This window comes from Mixophyes fleayi, chromosome 1 (genome assembly GCF_038048845.1).
Source record: "Mixophyes fleayi isolate aMixFle1 chromosome 1, aMixFle1.hap1, whole genome shotgun sequence".
Taxonomy (NCBI): domain Eukaryota; kingdom Metazoa; phylum Chordata; class Amphibia; order Anura; family Limnodynastidae; genus Mixophyes; species Mixophyes fleayi.
Genome location: NC_134402.1, coordinates 66,811,304 through 66,835,449, shown reverse-complemented (window position 1 = coordinate 66,835,449; position 24,146 = coordinate 66,811,304). Strand labels below are relative to the sequence as shown.

The 24,146-nt window shown below is 41.3% G+C and overlaps 1 protein-coding gene across 1 annotated transcript in view; it reads left to right on the top strand.

The window, feature by feature from the left end:
• LOC142104592 (uncharacterized) overlaps positions 1 to 24,146 on the top strand; it is a 92,996-nt gene that overhangs the window by 25,550 nt on the left and 43,300 nt on the right. Inside the window, exons 3-4 of the mRNA XM_075189365.1 lie at positions 20,347 to 20,494; positions 23,764 to 23,843. Coding sequence (XP_075045466.1) covers positions 20,362 to 20,494; positions 23,764 to 23,843 — 213 coding nt within the window. The 5' untranslated portion in view covers positions 20,347 to 20,361. The remainder of the gene's footprint in view (positions 1 to 20,346; positions 20,495 to 23,763; positions 23,844 to 24,146) is intronic.

The following is a 24,146-nucleotide window of genomic DNA, read 5'->3' as shown; positions in this document are numbered from 1 at the left end:
TTAATAGTTTATATAGTATGATCATATGTACACTTCAGTGTTAATTAAGGTTCAGGTTATTGGAAATGTGTCATGTCTGATATCATTCTAATCCCCTATTCATCAGCAGCTGTCCAGTTCCATCACCGAAGAGATTGCATATTGCATACTCTAGTTATTGATGTTAGGGAATAAATAGCCAGATTGATATCAGACTGTAAAATGCTAATGGGCTAATTGTAACTGGAGCACATCCCCTGGAGAGATGACCCCCACCTTTGGATTCCTTAGTCTGAACTAGCCTATGACCTGTTTACCCTGGACCCACCCGAAGTCTGGACCTATAGAAGCAAGCCACGTGTTTTCTATTGTTCTCTCTGTAACACTGAATATATATAGGATCATAGCTGCTCTCTCAGTTTTTGGTCTACTCTGACCACAGTATTCTAAACAGATATACTGTTCACTGGGGCCCGTGGTAGCGCAGCGGTATGTATGTATCTTTTGGTATTGGCTGTATTGTACTGTATCATAATATAATCATGTATTGAACTGTTAAACTTTGCATCTGCTAAAATAAATCACTTTGTGCGTTAGAAACACAATACAATCGCTTGGGCAATGCTTATTTGAAAACAATAGAATTACTTTAATAATTTGGGGGCTCTGAGTTTGGAGGTTAAGTTGCCGGAAGGTATGCAACGCTGACGGAATTCGGTTCCTCACCAAAGGGTGGAAGACGCGTCACATACGGGAAAGAACGCAATGTGTTCAAAACCTGTTGTCCATTCTGTGTTGAGAAACCGAATGTCCATTGTTGCATAATCTGAAGGAATGCTAACTAGAATCTAGGGACAAGAAAGAAAAATGTTTCTTTTTATTGTCGTTTTGCTTTTTAAAAGGTATTGCATTGCCTAGTGTATGTGTACTTCCTGTTTAGCGTGTATAAACTTCCAGTATTGTTATCACGTGTTTAAACAATCATGTTCATAATCTGTTATATATGTATAGTATAAGCATTTGTTAAAACCTCTGTAAAACTACCATTGTTTGGGAAATCTATTTTCTGTGCAGAAAACAAAAGGTTGTATGTGAATGGTATGCATAAAGATAAGAGAAGAGTTTGCATACTGTTGAAAAGAGATAGATAAGGGAAGAATTTGCATACTGTTGAAGACAGACAAAGAGGTGATTTACAATTGAAAAGACAGGGATATCGGTTGCTGCCTAACGAGGTGGACTGGATGACCAAGGTTGTGTTTGAAATAAGAACACTAATCTAAGTAGTATGTGGTATTTTATGTAGCAGACAGTGCAGTTTTATAAGTAATATACAGTATTTTAAGTAGTATATGGTGCGGTGTTGTTTTAAGTAGTGTGCGGCATTTTGAGTAACATGCGGTGTTATTGTAAGTAGTATGTGGTATTTTATGTAGCATACGGTGGTATTGTAAGTAGTATGTGGTATTTTATGTAGCATACAGTGTTATAAGTAATATACGGTATTCTAAGAAGTATATGCTGTGGTTTTATGGTAGTATGTGGTATTTTGAGTAGCATACGGTGTATTGAAGAAGTACGTGATTTTGAATAAGTAGTATATAAGGTATACAGTGAAAACAGATTTTGCTGGAGAGTCAAGGGTATCGAGGAGCTGATAGCCCTTTAGTCCGCAGTGATATTTCTGTGTTAGGAGGTAGATGGCGTAGCCTGATTAAATCGTCCACGGTTAATCTCTAGTAGGCTTTGTTTGAAACGAGAACAGTTAAAAAGGCCCTTTTTGCGTAGCATTGAGAAATAGGTTGTTTTCACAATGGATGCGAAGCAAACGCCAGAGATAGTTCATGTTGTGCTGCCTAATGAATGGCCGGTTAGTTCGGCAAGGTATGTTATGCATAATGAATATGATGCGTATGCAATGGCATACTGCGACAAATGGGTCAAGATGACCCGGGGGTGTGTGAAACCTTTCCCAAACATAGGTAGTTTTGAGTCGGAGGTGTTAAATAATGTTAGAAATAAAGTGCGGTTGATTAAATCAACAAAAACGAGAATTAAACATGATGATTGTTTAAAATTGTGGTAAATTGAAGGCATCACGTGGCAGAGCAGCGAGTGCACAGTGGAAGAAGGCGTTGCGAAAAGCGCGCGCACAGCGGAAGTGAGCATTGAGAAACGTGGAGAACTGAGCACACGTGCGCCCTCGCAGCCGAATGCGATTTGAGGTGGTAAGTACAGCCAATACCAAAAATGTTAAGAATGTAACCAGTAACTTGTATCCTATAATTTACGTTAAGGATAAGCTAACAAGGGAAGAAGGTGAACCCACCGTCATTTCGGCCACTGCCCATGCTAGTAACATGCAAGAGGCACCACATGGACAAGGAAAGGGAACGGTTCCACCAGCAGGGACAGCGGCTGAAATCGGTGAGAATAATGTAGAGATTAATAGCAGGGGAGACATCAATTATACTGCAACAGCAATTCCAGCAACTAGTTCAGAATGTAGTGATTTAGTAGGTTTGCATCCTGTCTGCACAATAGCAGTTCCCAATGGGAAGGCGGACAGAGATGGCGTAGTTCCCATAAGACATGTAGAAATACATTGTCCATGGACTAGATCTGAACTGCGTGCAATTATATCTGAGTTCCTACACCCTAGGAAAGATTTAGCCAAGTGTCAGAAATTTGTTAGAGATTTAGGTTATGCACATGAGCCAACTAATAAAGATTGGTGAATGAGTTTAGGGCCTGTCTTCCTCCCGGTACTGATATACTGATTAAGGATTGTATGTTGGAGGAAGAGAAGTCCTCAACAGATGATGATAATCAGGAAAATATTAAATGCATAATCTCTCAGTTGACCATATACTTTCCTGTGGTAGTGGACTGGAGTAAAATTTTCACTATCAAACAACAGGACAGTGAAAATGCAGTGGACTATTTTTCTAGAGCTCTGATAGCGATGGCCAAATACACTGGGTTATCAGACATAAAGGATAATGTACACTACAGGGAGGTTGCTGTTTCAGTTCTAATGGATGGCCTTAGAGAAAATTGGAAAACAAGGGTGCAAACTTCATTACCGAACTGGAGAGGGATCACTGTAGATGCTCTCAGGGAGTCAGCTATAGAACATGATAAGAATATAAATAAACAGAAAGAGACACTAAGTGATAGGTTAATGATGGTGAGTATCCAAGCACTAGAGGGACGACACACACAACCACAGCATAATAACATTTGGTTTAAGGAAAAGAAACAACATGAGTTGAGGAAGTGTTTTAGATGCACTAAAACGGGACACCAAGCAAAGGACTGTACAATGACAAGAGCGGAAGCAAAGAGACTTGGCCCATCTAAGGGGGAATCATACAGACACCCACAGAGACGGCGCACAGAAGTCTCAGAGGCTTATCAACAGTTGCCTGCGTACCTCATAGCAGCCAATGCCTTGGGGGAAAACTATAGCCAACCCTAGAGGTTAGGTCAGACCTGTAGTCCTACAACCAGGCAAGGTAAAGGTTAATCCGTGGTAAGTATTAATGTGCAGGTTTAGAAAGAAACGGATTTAAAAGTATATTTTGTTGTTATTGCTTGTTTGTTTTATGTATCATATGTTTGCATTCCTGATCGCTGGTCGATGGTAAAGAATGAAAATGTTTGGTTTGTTTGTTGTTTAAAGATAACTATCTTGTCTTTTCTTCACAGATAAATGTAGACAAAGGAAATATAGACTTAGTGCTTAAGGGGATGGGATAGAGAAAAATAAAAAAAATTACTCTTGAAAGACAAATTAACAATAGATCATTGGAAGACTCTTTGTTTTAGGCTGCAGTGACTCATGATAATTTGTTTGGCTGAGAATCATTATCCAAAAATGAAGTATGTACATACTTTGCTCCAAAATATCGTTTTATGTATTTCAGAGAAATATGAGTCACTAAGAGTAAATTTTTCATTTCTCTATCATAAGTTAGGAAAGTCCATTGCAAAGGTATGTAGTTATGGTGATACCGAGTTCTTAATGAACAAATGACAGACGGCACTGGATTGCACGGTTGATGTAAGACCCCCTAGTCAAGTAGGGGGAGGGATCATAGTTTGGTGAATAGCTAAGCGGATTAGTGAAATGAATACAGCCATTTTCCCATAGAGTCCAATCCAGCTGTCATTTTTGCTGTAAAATCTCCCATTCTGCATGTATGTTTGTTTTCAAACCCTTGTATTAAAATCTTTGTATTCCTATTATTCTCATTTTCTTTACATCTATGCTAGTATCTCTCTCTTTCTCTCTCTCTCTATCTCTCTCTCTCTCTCTCTCTGCTCTGGTAGAGATAACAAAAAAAGACAGACACAGTCTCATCAATGGGGCTAAGACATATTTTTTTACATAAGACAAATTCAGGGATACACACACTAGATTGACATGAGTTACAGAAACAGTCAGGGGTTTTGTTTTCATGTGTATAAAAGCTGCTGATTTTAAGCAAAAAGGTTCTGTTGTGGAAATACGAGTCATGTTTTATAGATTGCATATCTTTTTTGTTTTTTTGTTTTTTTGTTTTTGTGGTTCGTGCTTCCTGTACAAAAATGTGCCTTTATATGGATGCACAAAGGGTGGGGAGGACAGGAGATTGCTAGAGGTTTAGCATACAGATATGCATCTCTGTATAGAACATTGGAGTAGGATTTTTACCACAAGATACGACATAATGTGAAACCCTAGAAAATGTAGAATTTTCGTGTTTTATATTTTTTCACTGTTAGACAGACATGTACTGGGTACTGTTATATTTGAAGAAAGTGTTATAGAAATAGACCCCTTTGTCTTTCTCACTTAGTCAAGTAGCTGAATGTGAATGGCATGTGAGTTGGCAGAGGGAAAATCGATTGATATACATTGGTCTTCAGCATTTTTCTAGTCTAGGGGGCGATGTTGAGTTGACTGAAAAATCTTTTTATAGCAATACCAGCACATAAGTAGGACACTACATAGAGGACTTTATACAGTGACACAGTTACCAACTGAAGTAGCTGCTAGTAAAGTCCACACTTACACACACGACTATACATGGCTGTCACACCAGGGCGAACATAGCTGTTAAATAGACAGCAGGGTTTTATGTGACAGCTGACAAATTTATGTTTTGTTTTGTTTTTCGTTGTACTGTTTTAAAATGTGAACACACACACACACATGCACACATACACATATTAGTTAATATACGAAGATTTGGGTTACCTGAAGAATTTCTCCAGATAAAACAAATCCACGTCATCCAATTACCACCATGCAGGATCCTCAAGTATACACTGGTGTACCGATAAAATATGTCTAGGTAAAGGTGTATTGAAATGTGTCTAATAATGTATTACTATGTCATACTCAAAGCTTTTGTTATTCAATGGGATAGCCCTAGAGTTATAATAGGTGATAGGGGTACTCATGTTATTGATAATGTATAACGTATGAGTAGTGGTAACAAATTACATGCTTTCGATTAGCCACAAACCAGTGTGAACATAAAGTAACGGTACTAATTAGAACAAATTGAATAGAATGAGAGTTGGAACTTGATTGAGGTGGCTGATAGCTCTGGCCACTAGTCCTTCCACACTATCAATACCACTCCTGAGCTGCCTCTTAACCTGTTGACTTTTGAAATGTTCTTGACCCCTCTTGGGATGAATTTGTAAATGAGAGACTAGTTTAGACCTTGAGAGGGAAGGTAAATAGTGAGACAGCAACTGAGAACGTTCAAAACACTGTTTCCTGAAAAGAAACACTAACTGTCAGGATGTTGGACCGGGAGAGTAAGTTGTGGAACAGTAAAGTTCTTAGGCTCAGGTTATTTGACAAACAAGTGCCAAGTGTAAGCTACCAGCACCAAGAGTAGCAGAGACACCCATTCCATCCACTGCAGAGGAGCCAACACTCAGAGAAGGGTCCCAGGGCACTCGTGAATCTGTTATGGAAGGCCTTGAATGCAGTTAGCAGCACCTGAGCCAAAGGCTAAGACAGCTGTCCATCATGAAGTTGTAGTTTTCCTGTTCTGTGTCTCTCTCATTTCATCCTCTTCTCAGGACGGTCAATTCTTTTAATTGTTAACAGGTGACAGAGGCTGGTTCAAGTAATGATATTGAGGAATTGGGGATGAAGAAGAAGTTAGTAGCATAATACGTCCAGCCAATTACTCTATTCAATTCAGGGGTAAAGGAAAATGTGGAAACCTTGGAGCTTGGAGAAAGTGCGAGGGGCTATTGTCTGAGTAGCATTACGTCCGTAAGTACGTTGACCCCATAGTTAAAAAAAAGATGTACACCCAGCGATGCCAGTCCAGTAATATTCGGACTTGAGCAGGCATCCTTGAGAATGATTATCATTCTTGGGTGGGTAAGGTTTTAGACCAAACATAGTGCTGGGCGTGCTCTCACGAGCCTCAGTGATTATATCAAGTAGGTCTAGTTCGCTTTCCACTAAATATTCTTGAGATACCCGAATTATGGGTGGGAGGTCACTAGGGGAAAAGTACGACACCTAGGTCCCTTAGTCTGGAGTCTCCCAATATTTTGTAAGCCGACCACTAATTCAGGTACAAAGAAACCTGAGTATTGGGAGACTGGGAAGAACGAACAGACAATAGTCCGCCCACAAGTGTTGATGAAAAGAACTGATGACATTATTAGAAGAGTGTATATTAACGCAAGCTGAAGGAGATTGTATATGGCATTATTGATAGACATTGGATGATGCTATTGATGAACATGAATTGTTTAAATGTATTCTGAGCTTAAAGACATGCATTGTACAGATGAACCTGTTAGACATGAAGAACTGTAGTAGAGTATTCTGGATAACTGATACATGTTCTATTGTATTCTGTACCCTTCAAAATAATGTATTACGTGTTTTATTGCACCCTTGAAGGGTATACAAAATGTTATCTCCAAGCTCCAGAAGTGTACGGTCTATAGTAAAAGAAGAAATCGTTTTGAGGAATAAGATTCTCTCTTATGATAACTTGTTTAGAGCTACAAACAGCATGGTCATACACCAAGGGGGACTTGCATTACATAGCAATGAAACGTGGTACTGAGATCCTGCATATAACATCTTTAAGGTGATAGTTTATTATACTATCAAAGGGTGGAACTGTCGAAGTCGTATAATTGGATGAACGAAAGTATATTGGTTAATATTGGTTTTTTTGGTCGATTGCACTCAGTATGCCATGCTACACGTGGCATACGGCGATCGCAAGGTAAAATAAGCACGTACACACTCGCATTACAACATTTAGTTATTTATATAATTCATATTCATATTGGTTCCGTTACACAGTAATTTATGATCAGATAGTATTTAGTTTATTATTAGTTTATATATTATGATTATATGTACACTTCAGTGTTATTTAAGCTTCAGGTTATATGAAATATGTCATGTCTGATATCATTCTAATCCCCTATTCATCAGCAGCTGTCCGGTTCCATCACCGAAGAGATTGCATATTGCATACTCTAGTTATTGATGTTAGGGAATAAATAGCCAGATTGATATCAGACTGTAAAATGCTAATGGGCTAATTGTAACTGAAGCACATCCCCTGGAGAGATGACCCCCACCTTTGGATTCCTTAGTCTAGCCTATGACCTGTTTACCCTGGACCCACCCAAAGTCTGGACCTATAGAAGCAAGCCACGTGTTTTCTATTGTTCTCTCTGTAACACTGAATGTATATATGATCATAGCTGCTCTCCCAGTTTTCAGTCTACTCTGACTACAGTATTCTAAACAGATATACTGTTCACTGGGGCTCGTGGTATAATCATGTATTGAACTGTTAAACTTTGCATCTGCTAAAATAAATCACTTTGTGCATTAGAAAAACAATACAATCGCTTGGGCAATGCTTATTTGAAAACAATAGCATTACTTTAATAGGCCTGTGGCACAAGAGTACATAAGAACTGCCTATCTGTCAATGAACTGTAATGTGCGTATGGTCGCTAACCAATAACGATTGTCGAACCTCGATTTGTGTTTCCAACGCACAAATATTTATTCGCAATAAGTTGAAAAAATATGCTCAAGCGATGTAATAGTAAATACAGCCGTTACTTAACGCAGGCGCTCTGGATCCAGTGCAGTCATTCAATCCTGAAGTCTGGGGACAAGAAGTCTGCACTCTGGATCACAAGCTGCTGCTTATATACACAATCAAGTACAGTAATACAATGAAGATGGTATGGCTTGCATCTATTGGTCCGGGTCTCAGGAATGTCCAAGGGGTCGTCAATCATTGGCTGGTTCATCCTAAGGAATCCAAAGGAGGGGGTCATCTCTGCAGGGGGTATGCTCTGCTCTTCCCGCCAGAATTCCTTCCTCTTAAGTAGTTCATAATTCCCTATCATTCATAACTTGCGTATGCACTCTGCGATTCCCTCGCAGAGCGCACCAAACAGTAGGATATGTAACAAGGTTCATTATGATACCACTCATGATGTTATTCCTTTAACCCGTTCTGTGTATTTCACTAATATGCATGTAACTCTGATATAACATATAAATACTACTATATTTCGACATAACTGACTATGTGTTGCAACTACCAATAATGTGTACTATTTTATAAGTATGCGTGTTTGTGCAAATGTATGGTAAAAGACCAATTACTGTTGCTGCCACGTGTAGTGGATGCGTACGCCCTTTCACGCCGTAGCGTGCCCTTGTACGACATAGCGTACCGTACGCATCTTTTCAGACAAAGACAACCAAGTTTGCTAGACTTTAATTGAAATGACTTTATCCAATTTGCTGACTTCGACAGTTCCACCCTTTGATAGTGTAATAAACTATCACCCAATCACCGTTTCAAGTTCAGGATTATACAATACTTCTTCACAGACCATGATCTCGGTATCTGGTACCACCCTTTCAGTCTCTTTCTCAGTGTTACTCTTATGAGACCGTTTTCCACACTTCAACACAGTAGGAACACATTTGACAACTAAACCAATTGCTAAGATGACACCCAGTATAAGGAGAAGGAGCTTACCTACACTCGCAATCATTTCCTGTACCCACTCCCCCAGACCAGAGAACCATTTTGCTGGGTTCAACCATGAGAACCAACCCGCCACCTTTTCCCCGACCTCATATAACGAAGAATTATGGCTCTTTCGAAATTCCCATTTCAGCTGCAAAATTTCATCCATCTTCCGGTCTATAACCTCTTTAGGGTCTTCCGTATTATTAGTAATGTACGTGCAACATTTGACACTGAACTGGGTGGCCAGTGTCACACAGTACCCACCAGTAATAGAGGGGAGATAATTTAGTACCAGTCTATGTTGCACCAACTCCTTCTTGTACGCTTGTAGCTCCCTTCCAGTATACCTGAAAGTGTCATCATACATCTCGGTGATATTATCTATTAATTTAGCTAGGTCTTGGATATACTTAAAGTTTAATGTTCCCCGAGTGGTCCTGGTGAGATCTAGAGCAACCATAACTTGGAAACCAGCAGTTTCACTAATCAATTTTGTAGCTATGGGTTCCTCACCAGGAATCATATTTCTCTTGCCACGGTGTTCATACTGTGTGTGTATGTATGGTGGTGATGTAGTCTTGTGAATATCTACCATTTCTTCATGAGTAATAGTCATGATTTCAGGAACCAGTTTAGCTAAGAAACACAAGCCCTTGGAACTCGGAGTCACCCAGGAATAAGCTTTCCTCCCACAAACAAAATACACATCATCAGGGAGAACATAAGGAACAGTATGCCCATGAATTATATCACACAGAGTTTTGATAAAACTACCCATGCCTAGTGTCTCCATCTGCTCTAGACACGTGTCGGCATTAATGATATTTTCACATTTATCTGTAGAGACTTTTCCAATAGATACCTTCTTATGTTTGGTTATACGCCCTAACTTGTGACTTCCATCAGCATTCCTGCCTAGTAGTGACCTTGTGGGTCTCTCTCTAAAATGAGTGTGGCGAGCCATTGTCTGATCTGATAGGTCAGCCTCCCAATTCTCCAGGCGCTTTGCATGAGATATGTTTAGGCACAGCAACGATCTGCCTATGGAGTATTGTCGAAGCGTCAGACTAGGGGACCTAGTGTTATTGTACCTCCCTTCTATGGGCCTCCCACCCCTTAATTCGAGTACTTCGGATATGTTTAGCGGGAATGGCACTAGTCCTATGTTATGCTGCCCTTGAGGCACGTGAGAGCACACCCAACACTCAGTTTGGTTTAGCACCTTACCCACCAGGGAGTGATAATCCTCCAATGGATGCCCGCCTATATTCAGAGTACTGGGGGACTGGCATCGTTGGATGCATCTCTCGTCAACTAGGGAGTTGCAGAACTTGCAGATACAATACTCATCAGACAATAGCCCCTCACACTGCCTCCGAGTTCCTGAGCTAGCAGACCTTTTCATAACCCCTGGACCAAGTTTGATAATGGGCTGCTCAGGATATCCTATTAACTTTTCTTCGGCCTCCATTTCATCCGTATCACTCCCAGAACTCTCCTCCATCCTCCATTCTCCTTCACAAAAATAGAATGTCCTAGAAAAAGTAAAAACAAGGAAAATCCTGGAACAAAAGAAAAACAAAAACCGCCACTCCATCGCTGGAAAGATAGTTCTGAGGCAACGTCTCTGGTTCAGGTGTCTTAACTGCAGGCTTTAGGTCTCCCGGAACAGGCTCACAAGTGACAGCTCTATATCGTCGGTCTGAGTCTTGTCTTGCACTTTCTCCGGATTATGGACTCTCCTGCAGTGGGTGGAATGGACCCAAGTGTCTCTCTCTGCAACCTTCAGTGATGTAGTACTGGTCAGCAGCACTTGGTACGGGCCTTCCCAACGGTCTGTTAAACAACCTGAACGTAAGAAATTGCGGATCATAACATAGTCTCCAGGTTCAACATCATGACAGTTCGTTTCTGGCATACCAGGTGACAGCATTTTTAGTTTTTGTTGTTGTTGTTTCAGCTGTCTACTCATTCTTATAAGATATTGTACAGTCACTTCATTATTACACTTTAAGTCGTCTTGTGGACTCACGATCAAATGAGGTTGTCGTCCGAACAGTATCTCAAAGGGGGACAGATTAAGAGGAGGTCTAGGAGTGGTTCGAATGCTGTGGAGGACCAACGGCAAAGCCTCAGGCCATGCCAACCCAGTTTCAGCCATTATCTTACCTAGTTTGTTCTTGATAGTACCGTTTACTCTCTCCACCTTACCACTGGCTTGTGGTCGGTAAGGGGTGTGAAGTCTGCTACTGATTCCCATGAGTTTACACATATTTTGGAAGACATCACCAGTAAAATGGGTACCCCTATCACTTTCAATGATTCTAGGGATACCGAACCTACACACAAAGTCTTGTACAATTTTCTTTGCAGTGAACACAGCAGTATTAGTGGCTGCCGGATATGCTTCTACCCAACCGGAAAACACATCAATACACACTAACACATACTTCAGATTCCTGCACGGTGGTAGTTGGATATAGTCAATTTGTATTACCTGAAAAGGTCCGTCTGTAGGAGGGATGTGGGATGGCTCAGTTGGAATAGTTTTCCCAACATTTTTCCTCAAATAAGTAAGACATGACATTGCTTTCTTACCAGCTTGAGAGGAAAATCCGGGAGCACACCAGTATGCTCTCACCAGTTTGCACATACCTTCTTTACCCAGGTGAGTCAGGCCGTGTGCTGCTTCAGCCAGGCTTGGATAGTATGTTCGGGGAGCTACAGGCTTACCTTGTCCATCCCTCCAGAGTCCTGAGGACTCTTGACCACATCCCTTCGCCTTCCAGACCGCCTTCTCCTGCAGGGAACACAAATCTTGCATTTCAATTAATTTCTGCGTGTCTAATGTCTGAAAAACCATCATAGTCTCGGTCGATACAGTCATAGGTTGCCCTGCTGCCCATTTAGCAGCTTCGTCTGCCCTGTTGTTGCCCAATGACACTGGGTCTTCTTCAAAGGTATGGGCTTTGCACTTTATGACGGCTACTGTTCTGGGTAACTGTATCGCTGTCAGAAGTCCTTTTATGTGTTGTGAGTGTGCCACTGGTGTACCTGCTGCTGTCGTAAAGTTTCTAAGACGCCAAAGGGCCCCAAAATCATGCACTACCCCGAAGGCGTACCTAGAGTCAGTATATATGTTGGCTGATTTACCCTCTGCCAATTCACACGCTCTCCTTAGTGCTACTAGTTCCGCCACCTGGGCTGAGTGAGGTGGACCAAGGGGTTCAGCTTCTACCACATCCTGATCGTCTACAACAGCGTAACCAGTACATAGCTCTCCTGTCTCTGTCTGTCTATGGCAACTTCCGTCTGTATAAAACGTAAAATCTACATTTTCTAAGGGGGTGTCACATATGTCGGGCCTTGCAGTAAAGGTCTGATTCAGGTGTTCCATACAGTCATGCGTGTCAGTATTCTTGCCTAACTCATCATCAACCAGGGTCTCCTCACCTCCCACCCTTTGTGTCTCTTGAGACACATACGGAAGGTATGTAGCTGGATTTAGGGTGCTACATCGTTTGATGGTGATGTTTGAGGGTGCCATCAAGGCTAGTTCCCACTTTGTGAATCTAGCTGAAGAAACATGTCTGGTTTGGGCTGAATTTAACAGAGCTGATACAGCATGGGGTGTATAGATGGTTGAATTATGTCCTAATACTACATCCTCGCTCTTACTTACTAGAAGGGCCGTTGCTGCTACACTTCTGAGACATGTTGGGAGTGACCTTGCCACATTGTCTAATTGTGCACTGTAGTATGCTACCGGTCTGCTAGCGTCACCATGTTTCTGTGTGAGGACACCTGCTGCACAGCCATCAGCTTCTGTACAAAATAGCTCAAAAGGCTTTTCATAATCAGGTATTCCCAATGCAGGTGCTCTTGTCAGACTATCTTTAAGATTAAAGAACGCTTGCTCCGATTCTTCTGTGTGTACGACACGTTCTGGTTTTGAGGAAGAGACTAGCTCCTGCAATGGTAATGCCAGAATAGAAAAACCTGGGATCCAGGACCTACAGTATCCACACATCCCCAAGAAAGTACGAATCTGCTTCTGGCTCTGCGGCAGGGTCATGTGTTGTATGGCCTCAATTCTGTCGGTTGTCAGGTGTCTTAGCCCCTTAGTGAGGCAGTGTCCTAAGTATTTGACCTTAGTCTGACATGGCTGTAATTTATCCTTTGCCACCTTGTGCCCTGTTTGTGAAAGATGAAGCAACAACAATTTAGTATCATGTAAACATGACATAAAAGAATCAGAGCACAACAACAAATCGTCCACATATTGAATTAGAACAGACCCATTGTGGGGTTGAAAGGATTGCAAACAGTCATGTAAGGCTTGGGAGAAAATACTGGGGCTGTCAATGAACCCCTGGGGTAGTCTGGTCCATGTGTATTGCACTCCCCTGTAGGAGAATGCAAAAAGGTATTGGCAGTCAGGGTGAAGAGGGACTGAAAAGAAAGCAGAACATAGATCAATGACAGTAAAATGACTGGCAGACGGTGGAATCTGCATGAGGATGACAGCTGGATTCGGCACTACGGGGAATTGGCTCTCAACAACTTTGTTAATTCCCCTTAAGTCCTGGACTAATCTATAGCCCCTCCCCCCACTCTTCTTCACAGGGAAAATGGGACTATTTGCTGTACTGGCTGTACGAATTAAAATCCCTTGTTGTAACAGCCTCTCAATAACAGGATATACCCCTAGTTCCACCTCCGGTTTTAATGGATACTGTGGGATTTTTTTGGGCTATCCTACCACTTTTTAGATTGACCATGACAGGGGCTACGTTTGCCATCAGTCCAGTGTCCTGTCCATCTCTGGTCCATAGGGAACCTGGTATTTCCAGCAACATCCCCTTTACTTGAGATGGACTTTGTTCTATAACAGGAGAGTGTAACATTAACCTTGGAGGGGTGTCCAATATGTCCTGTACCTCATGTGCAACCTTCTCGGGTATATCTAGGAACACACCATCTGAAGTACAGTATATGACACATCCCATTTTACATAACAAGTCTCTCCCTAGCAAGTTAGTAGGAGCCGCTGCAGCCAAGAGAAACGAATGCTTAGTATGCAGAGGCCCGATAGTAACTTCGGCGGGTTTAGTTAGAGGATAATGTAACACTTTTCCCGTCACCCCCATAGCTGGAATAGTTTTGCTGGTCACCTGTAGATTGAAAGGAGAGGTTATCACAGATCGGCCCGCCCCTGTATCTACAAGAAAAGTTTGTTTCCTGCCAGCTATGTCAACTATCATTGTTGGTTCTTCACTCTGACTCTCAGTTAACCTCACTGGCTGTAGACTACAGGTATGACCTGACCCCTAGCGCTGACTATTGATTTCCCGCGCAGCATTTGCTGCTGTAATATGCGCGGGTAGATGTGAGTCTTCTAGTCTATGTGAATCCTTTCTTGGAGGATATCTATGTGACCCACCCCTATGTGTATTGGGTCTTTCTTTATTACAATCTCTCTTGTAATGTCCTTCCTCGTTACAGTTGAAACACCTGATCACTTTAGGTTTCCTGTTATATGGGTTGTATGCTGGTGGTCGTGTATGCACCCCTTCTAGAGCCTGTATACTTACCGTCATTAACCTATCACTTTTCTCTTCCCTTTTTCTAAAAAGGTTCTTGTCATGCTCCACAGCAGACTCCCTAAGGAAGTCTACCGTGACGCCTCTCCAATTAGGTAATGTGGTTTGTACTCTCGTCTTTAAATTTTCCCTAAGGCCATCCATCAGTACCCCTACAGCTACCTCTCTGTGATGTGGGTCCTCACTTATGTTGGATATCCCAGTAAATCGTGCAATCGCTGTTATAGCTCTAGCAAAGTAATCTGAGGCAGTTTCACTATCCTTTTGTTTAATGGTGAAAATCTTACTCCAATTTACTACTACTGGAAAACAGATGGCTAAGTGTTTGACAATTTGTTCTATATTCCGTTGGTTAATCTCATCAGTCAGGGTGTCATCTTCCTCCAACAAACAATCTCCAATAAATTTTTGTATGTTAGTATTGGGAGGAAGACACGCCCTCAACACTACCCGCCAATCCTTACTGGTTGGTTCATGAGCATTCCCTAAGTCTTTAACAAATTTCTGACATTTAGCTAACTCTTTTCTAGGATCTGGGAATTCAGTCATAATGGAACGTAATTCTGATCTAGTCCAGGGACAATGCATTGTAACATTTCTTAAAGGAACTATACCATCCTTATCTGGTTTCCCATTGGGAACTGATATTGTGCGGACCGGGAACACACCCTCTGGTACACTAACTTCAGGGGACGCTACAGGATTTACAGGCCCTAGATTTAGAACACTTTCACTCCTAGTGATCACGCTACTCTCACCTATCTCAGCCATTTTCTCATACTTGCGCTGAGCCTCTAGTACATTAACAGCATGGGCAATGGCCGAAATCACAGTGGGTTCATCTTCGTTTTCAGATACACTTGATTGAAACTGATTTAAAACAGGGTACAACTTAGTAATTTTTCTATTTTCAGTTTTAACAACGGCTGTACTTACCCCTCCCGCCACATAAGGTGGCGGGGTCGCACTTGCGCTGAGTTCGTCACGCTTCTCAATGGTTACATCCGCCTTGCGCGCGCTTTTCGCCACGCCTATTTCCGGTTTGCATTCGCTGCTCTGCAACGTGTTACCTTCCATTTGCCACAATTTTAAACAATCATTATGTCTATTTCTCTTTTTCGTTGACTTGATCAACCATATTCTATCTTTTACAGTATTCAGTACCTCTGCATTAAAACTCCCTATTGTTGGGAAAGGCCTATCACAAGCTTTGGTCATCCCGACCCACGTGTCACAATACACAGTTGCATATGCACCATACTTCTTACACATGAGAAACCTCGCTGAACCAATAGGGCCTTCCTTAGGCAGTACACTGACCATCTCTAGCGTATGCTTAGCACCCATGTTGAACAATATACCTTCTACCCGGAACACAGACACACCGCAATGCTCTGTTCCTTCCGGCCAAATGTGAAATACAGACACACCGCAATGCTCTGTTCTTTCCACCTAATAATTTCAACTCTGTTGCTATACTCACCGCTAGAGATCTATAATCCTCGGTGAACGTATTTCCTTTAGCCGCGCTCACTCGCTTTTCCCTAATACAGAAATATCACTGTGGGCCCCAAGGGCTATCAGCTCCTCGATACCCTGGCTAAACCACAAAATCTGCTGAGTTTATTATCGCTGGGAGCGCAAAGTCGATACAATCAACCTGCCTTTCCAGTATAATTCCTCCTAGCTGCTTCACCAATTCGCACTAACGGTGCGACCGGATCGCACTGCCTACCAATACTAATTATTAGCAAACCTTGCGATCTATTGGTAGCGCTTTGAGAAAACCCAGTTTTCGCATTCGGTATACCTGCCCTGTATACCGTCCTTCAGTTGGGCAATCCGCCTCGTCAGACAGCAACTGAGCACCTCAACAATAAAACAGTGTATCTACGTTACAACATCACACACTATACACCTTTTCTGCGCAGAAAATCAAAAGTTCCCAACAATAGTAATAATGTCTCAGAGGCTTTCACAAGTAATTATACTATGCATGTATAATAACTATCAACACGATTGTTTAACCACGTGGCAAGTTTACCGGAAGTTCGCGTACGCACAGCAGGAAGTACACATACGCTAAACAATGCAATACAGTTAAAACGCACAATGACAGAAAAAAGAAACAGTTTTCTCTTTTGTCCCTAGGTTCTAGTTAGAGTGCCCTAGATAATGCAAAACGGACATTCGGTTTCGCAACACAGAGTAAAATTCAGGTTTTGAACACCATGCGTTCTTACCTGTTTATGACGCGTCTCCACCCTTTGTTGAGGAACCGAAATCCGTTGGTCTTGCGTATCATCGGCAACGAAACCTCCAAAGCTCACGAGCCCCCAAATTGTAATGTGCGTATGGTCGCTAACCAATAACGATTGTCGAACCTCGATTTGTGTTTCCAACGCACAAATATTTATTCGCAATAAGTTGAAAAAATATGCTCAAGCGATGTAATAGTAAATACAGCCGTTACTTAACGCAGGCGCTCTGGATCCAGTGCAGTCATTCAATCCTGAAGTCTGGGGACAAGAAGTCTGCACTCTGGATCACAAGCTGCTGCTTATATACACAATCAAGTACAGTAATACAATGAAGATGGTATGGCTTGCATCTATTGGTCCGGGTCTCAGGAATGTCCAAGGGGTCGTCAATCATTGGCTGGTTCATCCTAAGGAATCCAAAGGAGGGGGTCATCTCTGCAGGGGGTATGCTCTGCTCTTCCCGCCAGAATTCCTTCCTCTTAAGTAGTTCATAATTCCCTATCATTCATAACTTGCGTATGCACTCTGCGATTCCCTCGCAGAGCGCACCAAACAGTAGGATATGTAACAAGGTTCATTATGATACCACTCATGATGTTATTCCTTTAACCCGTTCTGTGTATTTCACTAATATGCATGTAACTCTGATATAACATATAAATACTACTATATTTCGACATAACTGACTATGTGTTGCAACTACCAATAATGTGTACTATTTTATAAGTATGCGTGTTTGTGCAAATGTATGGTAAAAGACCAATTACTGTTGCTGCCACGTGTAGTGGATGCGTACGCCCTTTCACGCCGTAGCGTGCCCTTGTACGACATAGCGTACCGTACGCATCTTTTCAGACAAAGACAACCAAGTTTGCTAGACTTTAATTGAAATGACTCCAATTTGCTGACTTCGACAGAACAGTGGACACAAGTAGTTTGTTTTGTGCATTGCTTTGCCTTGGCCATTTAGATCTGCCAATATCAATTTATGAAATCCAGTGTGAAAGTATATCAGGCAGCCCAAAGATGGCTGAAGAGCTTCTCTATCTGTGGCATTGGGTAAGCATCAAAAATTAAAACTTTGTTGTTCGTACACAAGTCCACACAAAAGAGATGTTTCCTGTCAGACTTTGGGACAAGAACAATGCCCAAACCTTTCTCTCTGATGACTCCTCAAAATCAAGTCTCAAAATCTCTTGAACCTCTTTATTTACTGGTTCTTTTTTTTTCTTCTACCTAAAGGCTCTTTGGCCAAAGAACACATGTGAAAACTACAAAGCCAATGCATTCAGAGACTCCTAATGATCAGAAGAAAGGAACAGCTTACGATTGGCCCAGGGCACTGACACTGTAACCCGAAGGCCATGATCATAATCATATAAGGGAATGTACAAACAAGGCTCCCGAGCCGTCAAAAGTTTAAATGATAAATTTGTTTTCCCCTATTTAGTAAATAAATAGATAATTAGATAAATGTATAAATAAATACATCTCATTTACCTCATCAATTCTACTAAGTAGCCCAAAATGACCCTGCCATCTACCCAGTATAAGCTCTTATTTGAGGAATAGCAACATGACTTTAGAGCAAATACATAAGTGGGGGTTTATACAACCTCATTAGTGTCTTTTGCATATTTCTCAAATTTTCTCTGGTCAACTGATCGACTATGTCTAGCAACCCTTTCTTCCAGAAAAGGTTGCTCCTAACATAATTGTCTCAAAAGGTGAAGCATACCTCAAGGCTTCTTGCCATATAAATGTTCAAACAGCAAAAAACTGGGGACCTCCCAGACCACAAAGAAGTCCTTCTTCAAACCTTCTTAGCATTGTCTTGTATTCAATGTGCAATTAAATTGTTCGACTAAGCTGCCAGGCTATGGATGGTAGGCTGATCTCCAAACTAAGAGGACCTTCAGTTAATGTGCAAATAAATCACTCAGCCAGTCTGCAGATGGGTGGCTGATGTCTTAACCAAGTAAACCAATAGTTTCAGGACCATTTGCATTAATCAGGACATGAAATTTGTGCCTTGTTCATTGAAGACGACTTCCATAAGCTACAAAAGTCTCTGGGGACTTAGTGGCTCTGTACAGGACAGGACTTCACCCACATATTTAGAGCTATAGAACAGGAAAAGAGCTAGTTAAGTAGTTGCAATAATTTTTTATGAAATGTAACTTCATTGTTTTGTCATGTGGCACATCAAGTATTGCTATCAAATTTCAAATTTTGTTGGACACTGTTTGCATAGTGAATGTAATTTCTGGTTGAATAGCACTTCTGTATCCACCTCCACTTGTGTGCCCTGCTCCTGGAGTGGTAAACAGTGGCCAAGTGAGGAATAACAATGTGTATCCTAGTGTCTTGTGCTATTTGTTATACACTTCCTATTACATGTCCAACTGATTTTCTGGAACGTATGGAGATGGCATAAGTTCATTAAGTAAGACTCCCCCTATTTCCATCTTGTAAAAATGTTTAGCCATACTTGCCTATTCTACCGGAATGTCTGGTAGGCTCCAGAATATTCACTATATTATTTCACACGCTATCTCTCCAGTGTACCAGATGCATCTATTTTACTACACAGCACATGGTATGGAGGAATTGCACCACATTCTGCATGGTCTCTATCTAAAGGGGCCTGTTTATCAGCCCTCAAATCACACGGAAACATCTGTTACTGCATGGTTTAGGCAAAATTAAGTTAACAGGCTGTTATTTATCAAATGTCTAACACAGGAGATATCTGTGATTTCTCCTACATTAGACTATCGCAGAATACCACAGTCCCCATAATTCTCAATGGAGACTACTCTCTGGATCAATTTACAAAGCTCCAAAAGGTTAGCTTTTTAAAAATTGTTCCTGATATCTAACACCATCTGAAGATACCGTTAGTCATTCTATACTACAGGGCGAGTATCACAGAAGAGAGATCTTCAGATGCTTCCCGCCAGGCTTTGTGCTCCTCTCCTCCTACCGCTAATTGTATTCTGAGCATGTGCAGCCTGATGGCTCTGCATGTGCAGTGCATAGGCCAGGTCATTTCAATTACTTTACTATAGATGTCCCGACTGAGCAATATTTATAAATAGGTACATTTAAAATGTACATGGAAATTTTACTATTTACATGCTATATAATGTTAAGTCTATTAATGTATACAGTAATGCAAACATTATATATTAATTACATAACTTCCAGACATATTAGATACTTTTCATGTCTAATCTTTCTAGTGTTGTTTTTTAATTTTGTTTTTATAAACAATAATAAAAAAAAAATAGGTACATTTAATTATTTCTTATCATTGCAATAAGAAATGTTAATTACCAGAACTTGGTATTAAAATTACCAGAACCGACTTGGTCTGCTGCATGTTCTGTGTGACTAGGGCTGCATTGAAAAGTTGTTAACGCAGGTCTATGTTATTGTTCTCAGGGAAAGTGTCTGATAATGGTGCAGATCACCCAGGAGAGACCATCTACTGCTTCTAGTAACACAGGAAAATACTGCTCACTGTTGAACCGATTTCCTACCTTGCCATTTTTACTGGAGAAAAGGGAAAGCTCTGCTTATCCTGCTGAAAGTAAGTTGTTTCTTCCTGTTATATCACAATATGGAAATTGAATGTTTTTTTAAGCACATTGTGCATCTTACAAACACATCACTCTGGACCTGGCAAATAAAGACTTGGATACTTTGGGAAAAAGATCATTCTGTAGAGTCTGTCTTTTAGGACAATATACAGTAGTCTCAACTTTTTCCGCTCTAGATTACTCATTTTAGAGGTTACTAGCTGAAGTACCCGGCGTTGTCCGGGTTTACATCTTTAAGTTATTAAGTTAACAATGATATGGTTGTAACTGTCAACATTTTAAAAATAATTAGCAGCTTTGCAACTCTTCCAACACACTCATTAGGTGGCTGCCCAGTGTCATTTTTGTTTTTATATTAAATGTCATCCAAATCCATCCAGTGGAAGGCACAGAACAGGCTCCCCAGGTTAAAGTTCTGTCAAGCGTACACCAACAGGAGGTCCGAATGGGACCTCAACCCACTAGAGTTACGAGCCGCTGCGGCCCCGGCCACCGCCGCGACTCGCTTCCTGTCCTGTCTCTGAGTCCTGGCCGTCGTCATGACGACCGGGACATCATTTCCTCCTGGCCGTTGCCTAGGCAACGGTCCGGACGCCAGCAGTGATCAGCGCCGCGTCCCGGCATCTAGGGCAGCCGGGCGCGTGCGCATGTGCAAAATAATTATAGCCCAGCTGGGCTAAGTATTCTCTGTGCAGGGCACTGTTCATTGGCCCCTGCATGTTTATAAGGCACAAGGACAAGCCCTTCCTGCCGGTTATAGTTCCTGCTTGTTCATACTAAGCCTGCTGTGTTCCTTTGCTCTCTGATTATTCTGACTATTGTTGCCGACCCTTGCCTTGTTTACTGACTACGATTAATCGCCTGTGCCCCCTGACCTCTTGCCTGGACTCTTACGCTGCTGTTTTGCCTGTGACCTCTGACCTTGGCTTGTCTACTGGATACTCTTGCCTGGACTTCATTCCGCTGTGTGCTCCTATACTCTATCGCTGGGTTTTCCCCAGTCAGTGCACAACTCACGACCCTTTGTTGTCTGCGGCCAACTCTGTCCCCACCACTAGGGGCTCCAGTGAACACCAGACTTCAGAGCAGACTCTGGGTTTTGTGGTGCTGGCTGTTGGGGTTCCTAACAACTAGTATGTCTTCTGGGTTCCAATGTTACCACTTTTATCCAATTCCATCCAGTGGAAGACTCAGAACAGGCTCCCGTAGTCAAAGTTCTGCCCAGCGTACGCCAACGGGAGGTCCAACCCCTAACCCCCTTAAAACATTGGCCAGGATCCAACTGGACCAGCTCACATGGGTTAGATCCCAATCGGTGCAGGGGTGTCGAAGATTTTCGCCAACAGCCAAACAAACCAGCTTCTTCTTTTATATATAGATGCTATTTCTAGTTCTGATGTATGGGAAGTTTATAATGTGAATAGGTTATCTGCATGAAAAAATAAGCAGCTCACCCACATGAGTCAGAGTTATTATCAGGGAGGAACAAGCAGCATCTACATATGAGGACTTAAGTCACTCATGGTCCTGGCAGTAATATCTCACAACTTCTTGCAGGCTTTTGGGGATATGCCATAAGTATCACTGTCAGGGAGCTTAGAAAAGCTGCTCAGAAAGATCAATATTGTCTAACATCATGTGTTGTAGCTTTTAGAAATGCACCACATCTTTATTCAAGAATTTGTCCAAATCTTATTACAAAAGATTCTGCCACACACTAAACCTAAACAAAACCCTTATGTGAGAAATAAAGATAAGCTTCTTACTTATTGTTAATTTAGGTTCAGTAAATGATACATTTATGTCCTGCACACTAAAATTTCAGAAAAGTCAGTTTTTGGCTACAGTTGTTGCATATTTAGCCAAACCCAAATCCTGCTAAGATTCCTAGGATGAATCCTCACTGAATCCTCTATTCGTCTGATCCCACATATCATGTTCATTTAATATAAGGAAATGTATAGTGTGGGGATAGGAGTATAGGCAGAAAAAAAAAAAAGAGTAACTTTTGCATACTCCACAGTGGCCTAGTGGTTAGCACTTCTGCCTCACAGCACAGGGGTCATGAGTTTGATTCCCGACCATGGCCTTATCTGTGTGGAGTTTGTATGTTCTCCCCATGTTTGCGTGGGTTTCCTCCCGGTGCTCCGGTTTCCTCCCACATTCCAAAAACATACTGGTAGGTTAATTAGCTGCTATCTAAATTGACCCTAGTCTCTGTGTGTATGTGTATGTTAGGGAATCTAGACTGTAAGCTCCAATGGCGAAGGGACTGATGTGAATGAGTTCTCTGTACAGCGCTGCGGAATTAGCGACGCTATATAAATAACTGATGATGATGATACTGCATAATTATTTCGTAAAGACCATTTACTATAGGAAAAGGTTGTCTAAACATGGCAACACCATATAGCTTTCAATTTCAGTTAAAGTGTTCTTTCTCTTGGTTTATGATAAATCTGTAGCATGGAAATAACATGCGCAATGACATAATGGTGTACATCAGAAGAAATCTGAATAATGAAATTGAAAATGTATAATGAAACTCTTCCAGGTGCCAACTCTTAATACAGGATTATTGGTCACGATATTCTGTGTTCCTAGGTAGGGTGTTTAGAATATTGTTCTAGAGGTACTCAATAAAACAAACTGTATGAATAAGTAAGTAGTCTTTCCAGAGAACCCAATTACAAGGAAATTTGCAGTAGGCGACACAAGGAGACTTTTAAGTGCTTGTATAAGCAATATAAGAATCATCTTAAAGTTTAAATTATAACAGTGTGTCTTTGTCTTTATTATTGTCTCTATTTAACAGAAAATTGTCTTTGTTCAATATTTTAACATTTTAGTATAATGTCTTTTTAAGTAGACTAAGCCGCAAAAATTGATTTGCTTAGTTGTGCATAGTACATGGGAAATATGAATGCTGGACATATCACTCTGCACAAGCGTAACATGTTGTGTCTCATACCTCTTTACCTGCTTTCTGACATATTGTTCTTAATTGCCAGACCTAGCCAATTGTATTATACCCCACCCCTGATGATACACATATCTTATATTTTATATATTGATTGCCTTATATTTACATTGGACAAATAAAATAGTAATACAAATATAGGGTTCCATTACATATTTGCCATCAGCCAGTGCAAAAGGCTAGGTATTGATTTTGCGTTTCATATCAAATTAGCCGATTTCGTACAGAGGGGCTGCTAATAGTAATATTAATATATTATTGCTTTTGTTTTGTAATCAGGGTCTCTTCTACCAAGAGTGTCACATTCAGCCTACTATAGAAATGCTTCTAACCAGATGCATATGAGAGCCCGGCCTCAGGTAATGTACATTTTGTAGTGTTTCTGTATACTACCTGTCTCTACCATATTGCCCTTTATCATTCTGTTTCGCTAAAGAAATACGGTTGTGAGAGCTGTTTGGTAGCTCAGTAAAGTGGGGTTGGTATGTAGCATATAATACATGAGTGGTGTGAATATCTGTGTAAACTACTGTGATATATATGCTTTTCTTTGGAGAGTAGTGACGTTCTTTTGTGGGGATGCAGACATTGGACCTGGCTGCCATGTCCCAATTCCTATTCCATTCCTCTTAACTTAAAGGTCAATCCATGTCTTCTTCCCA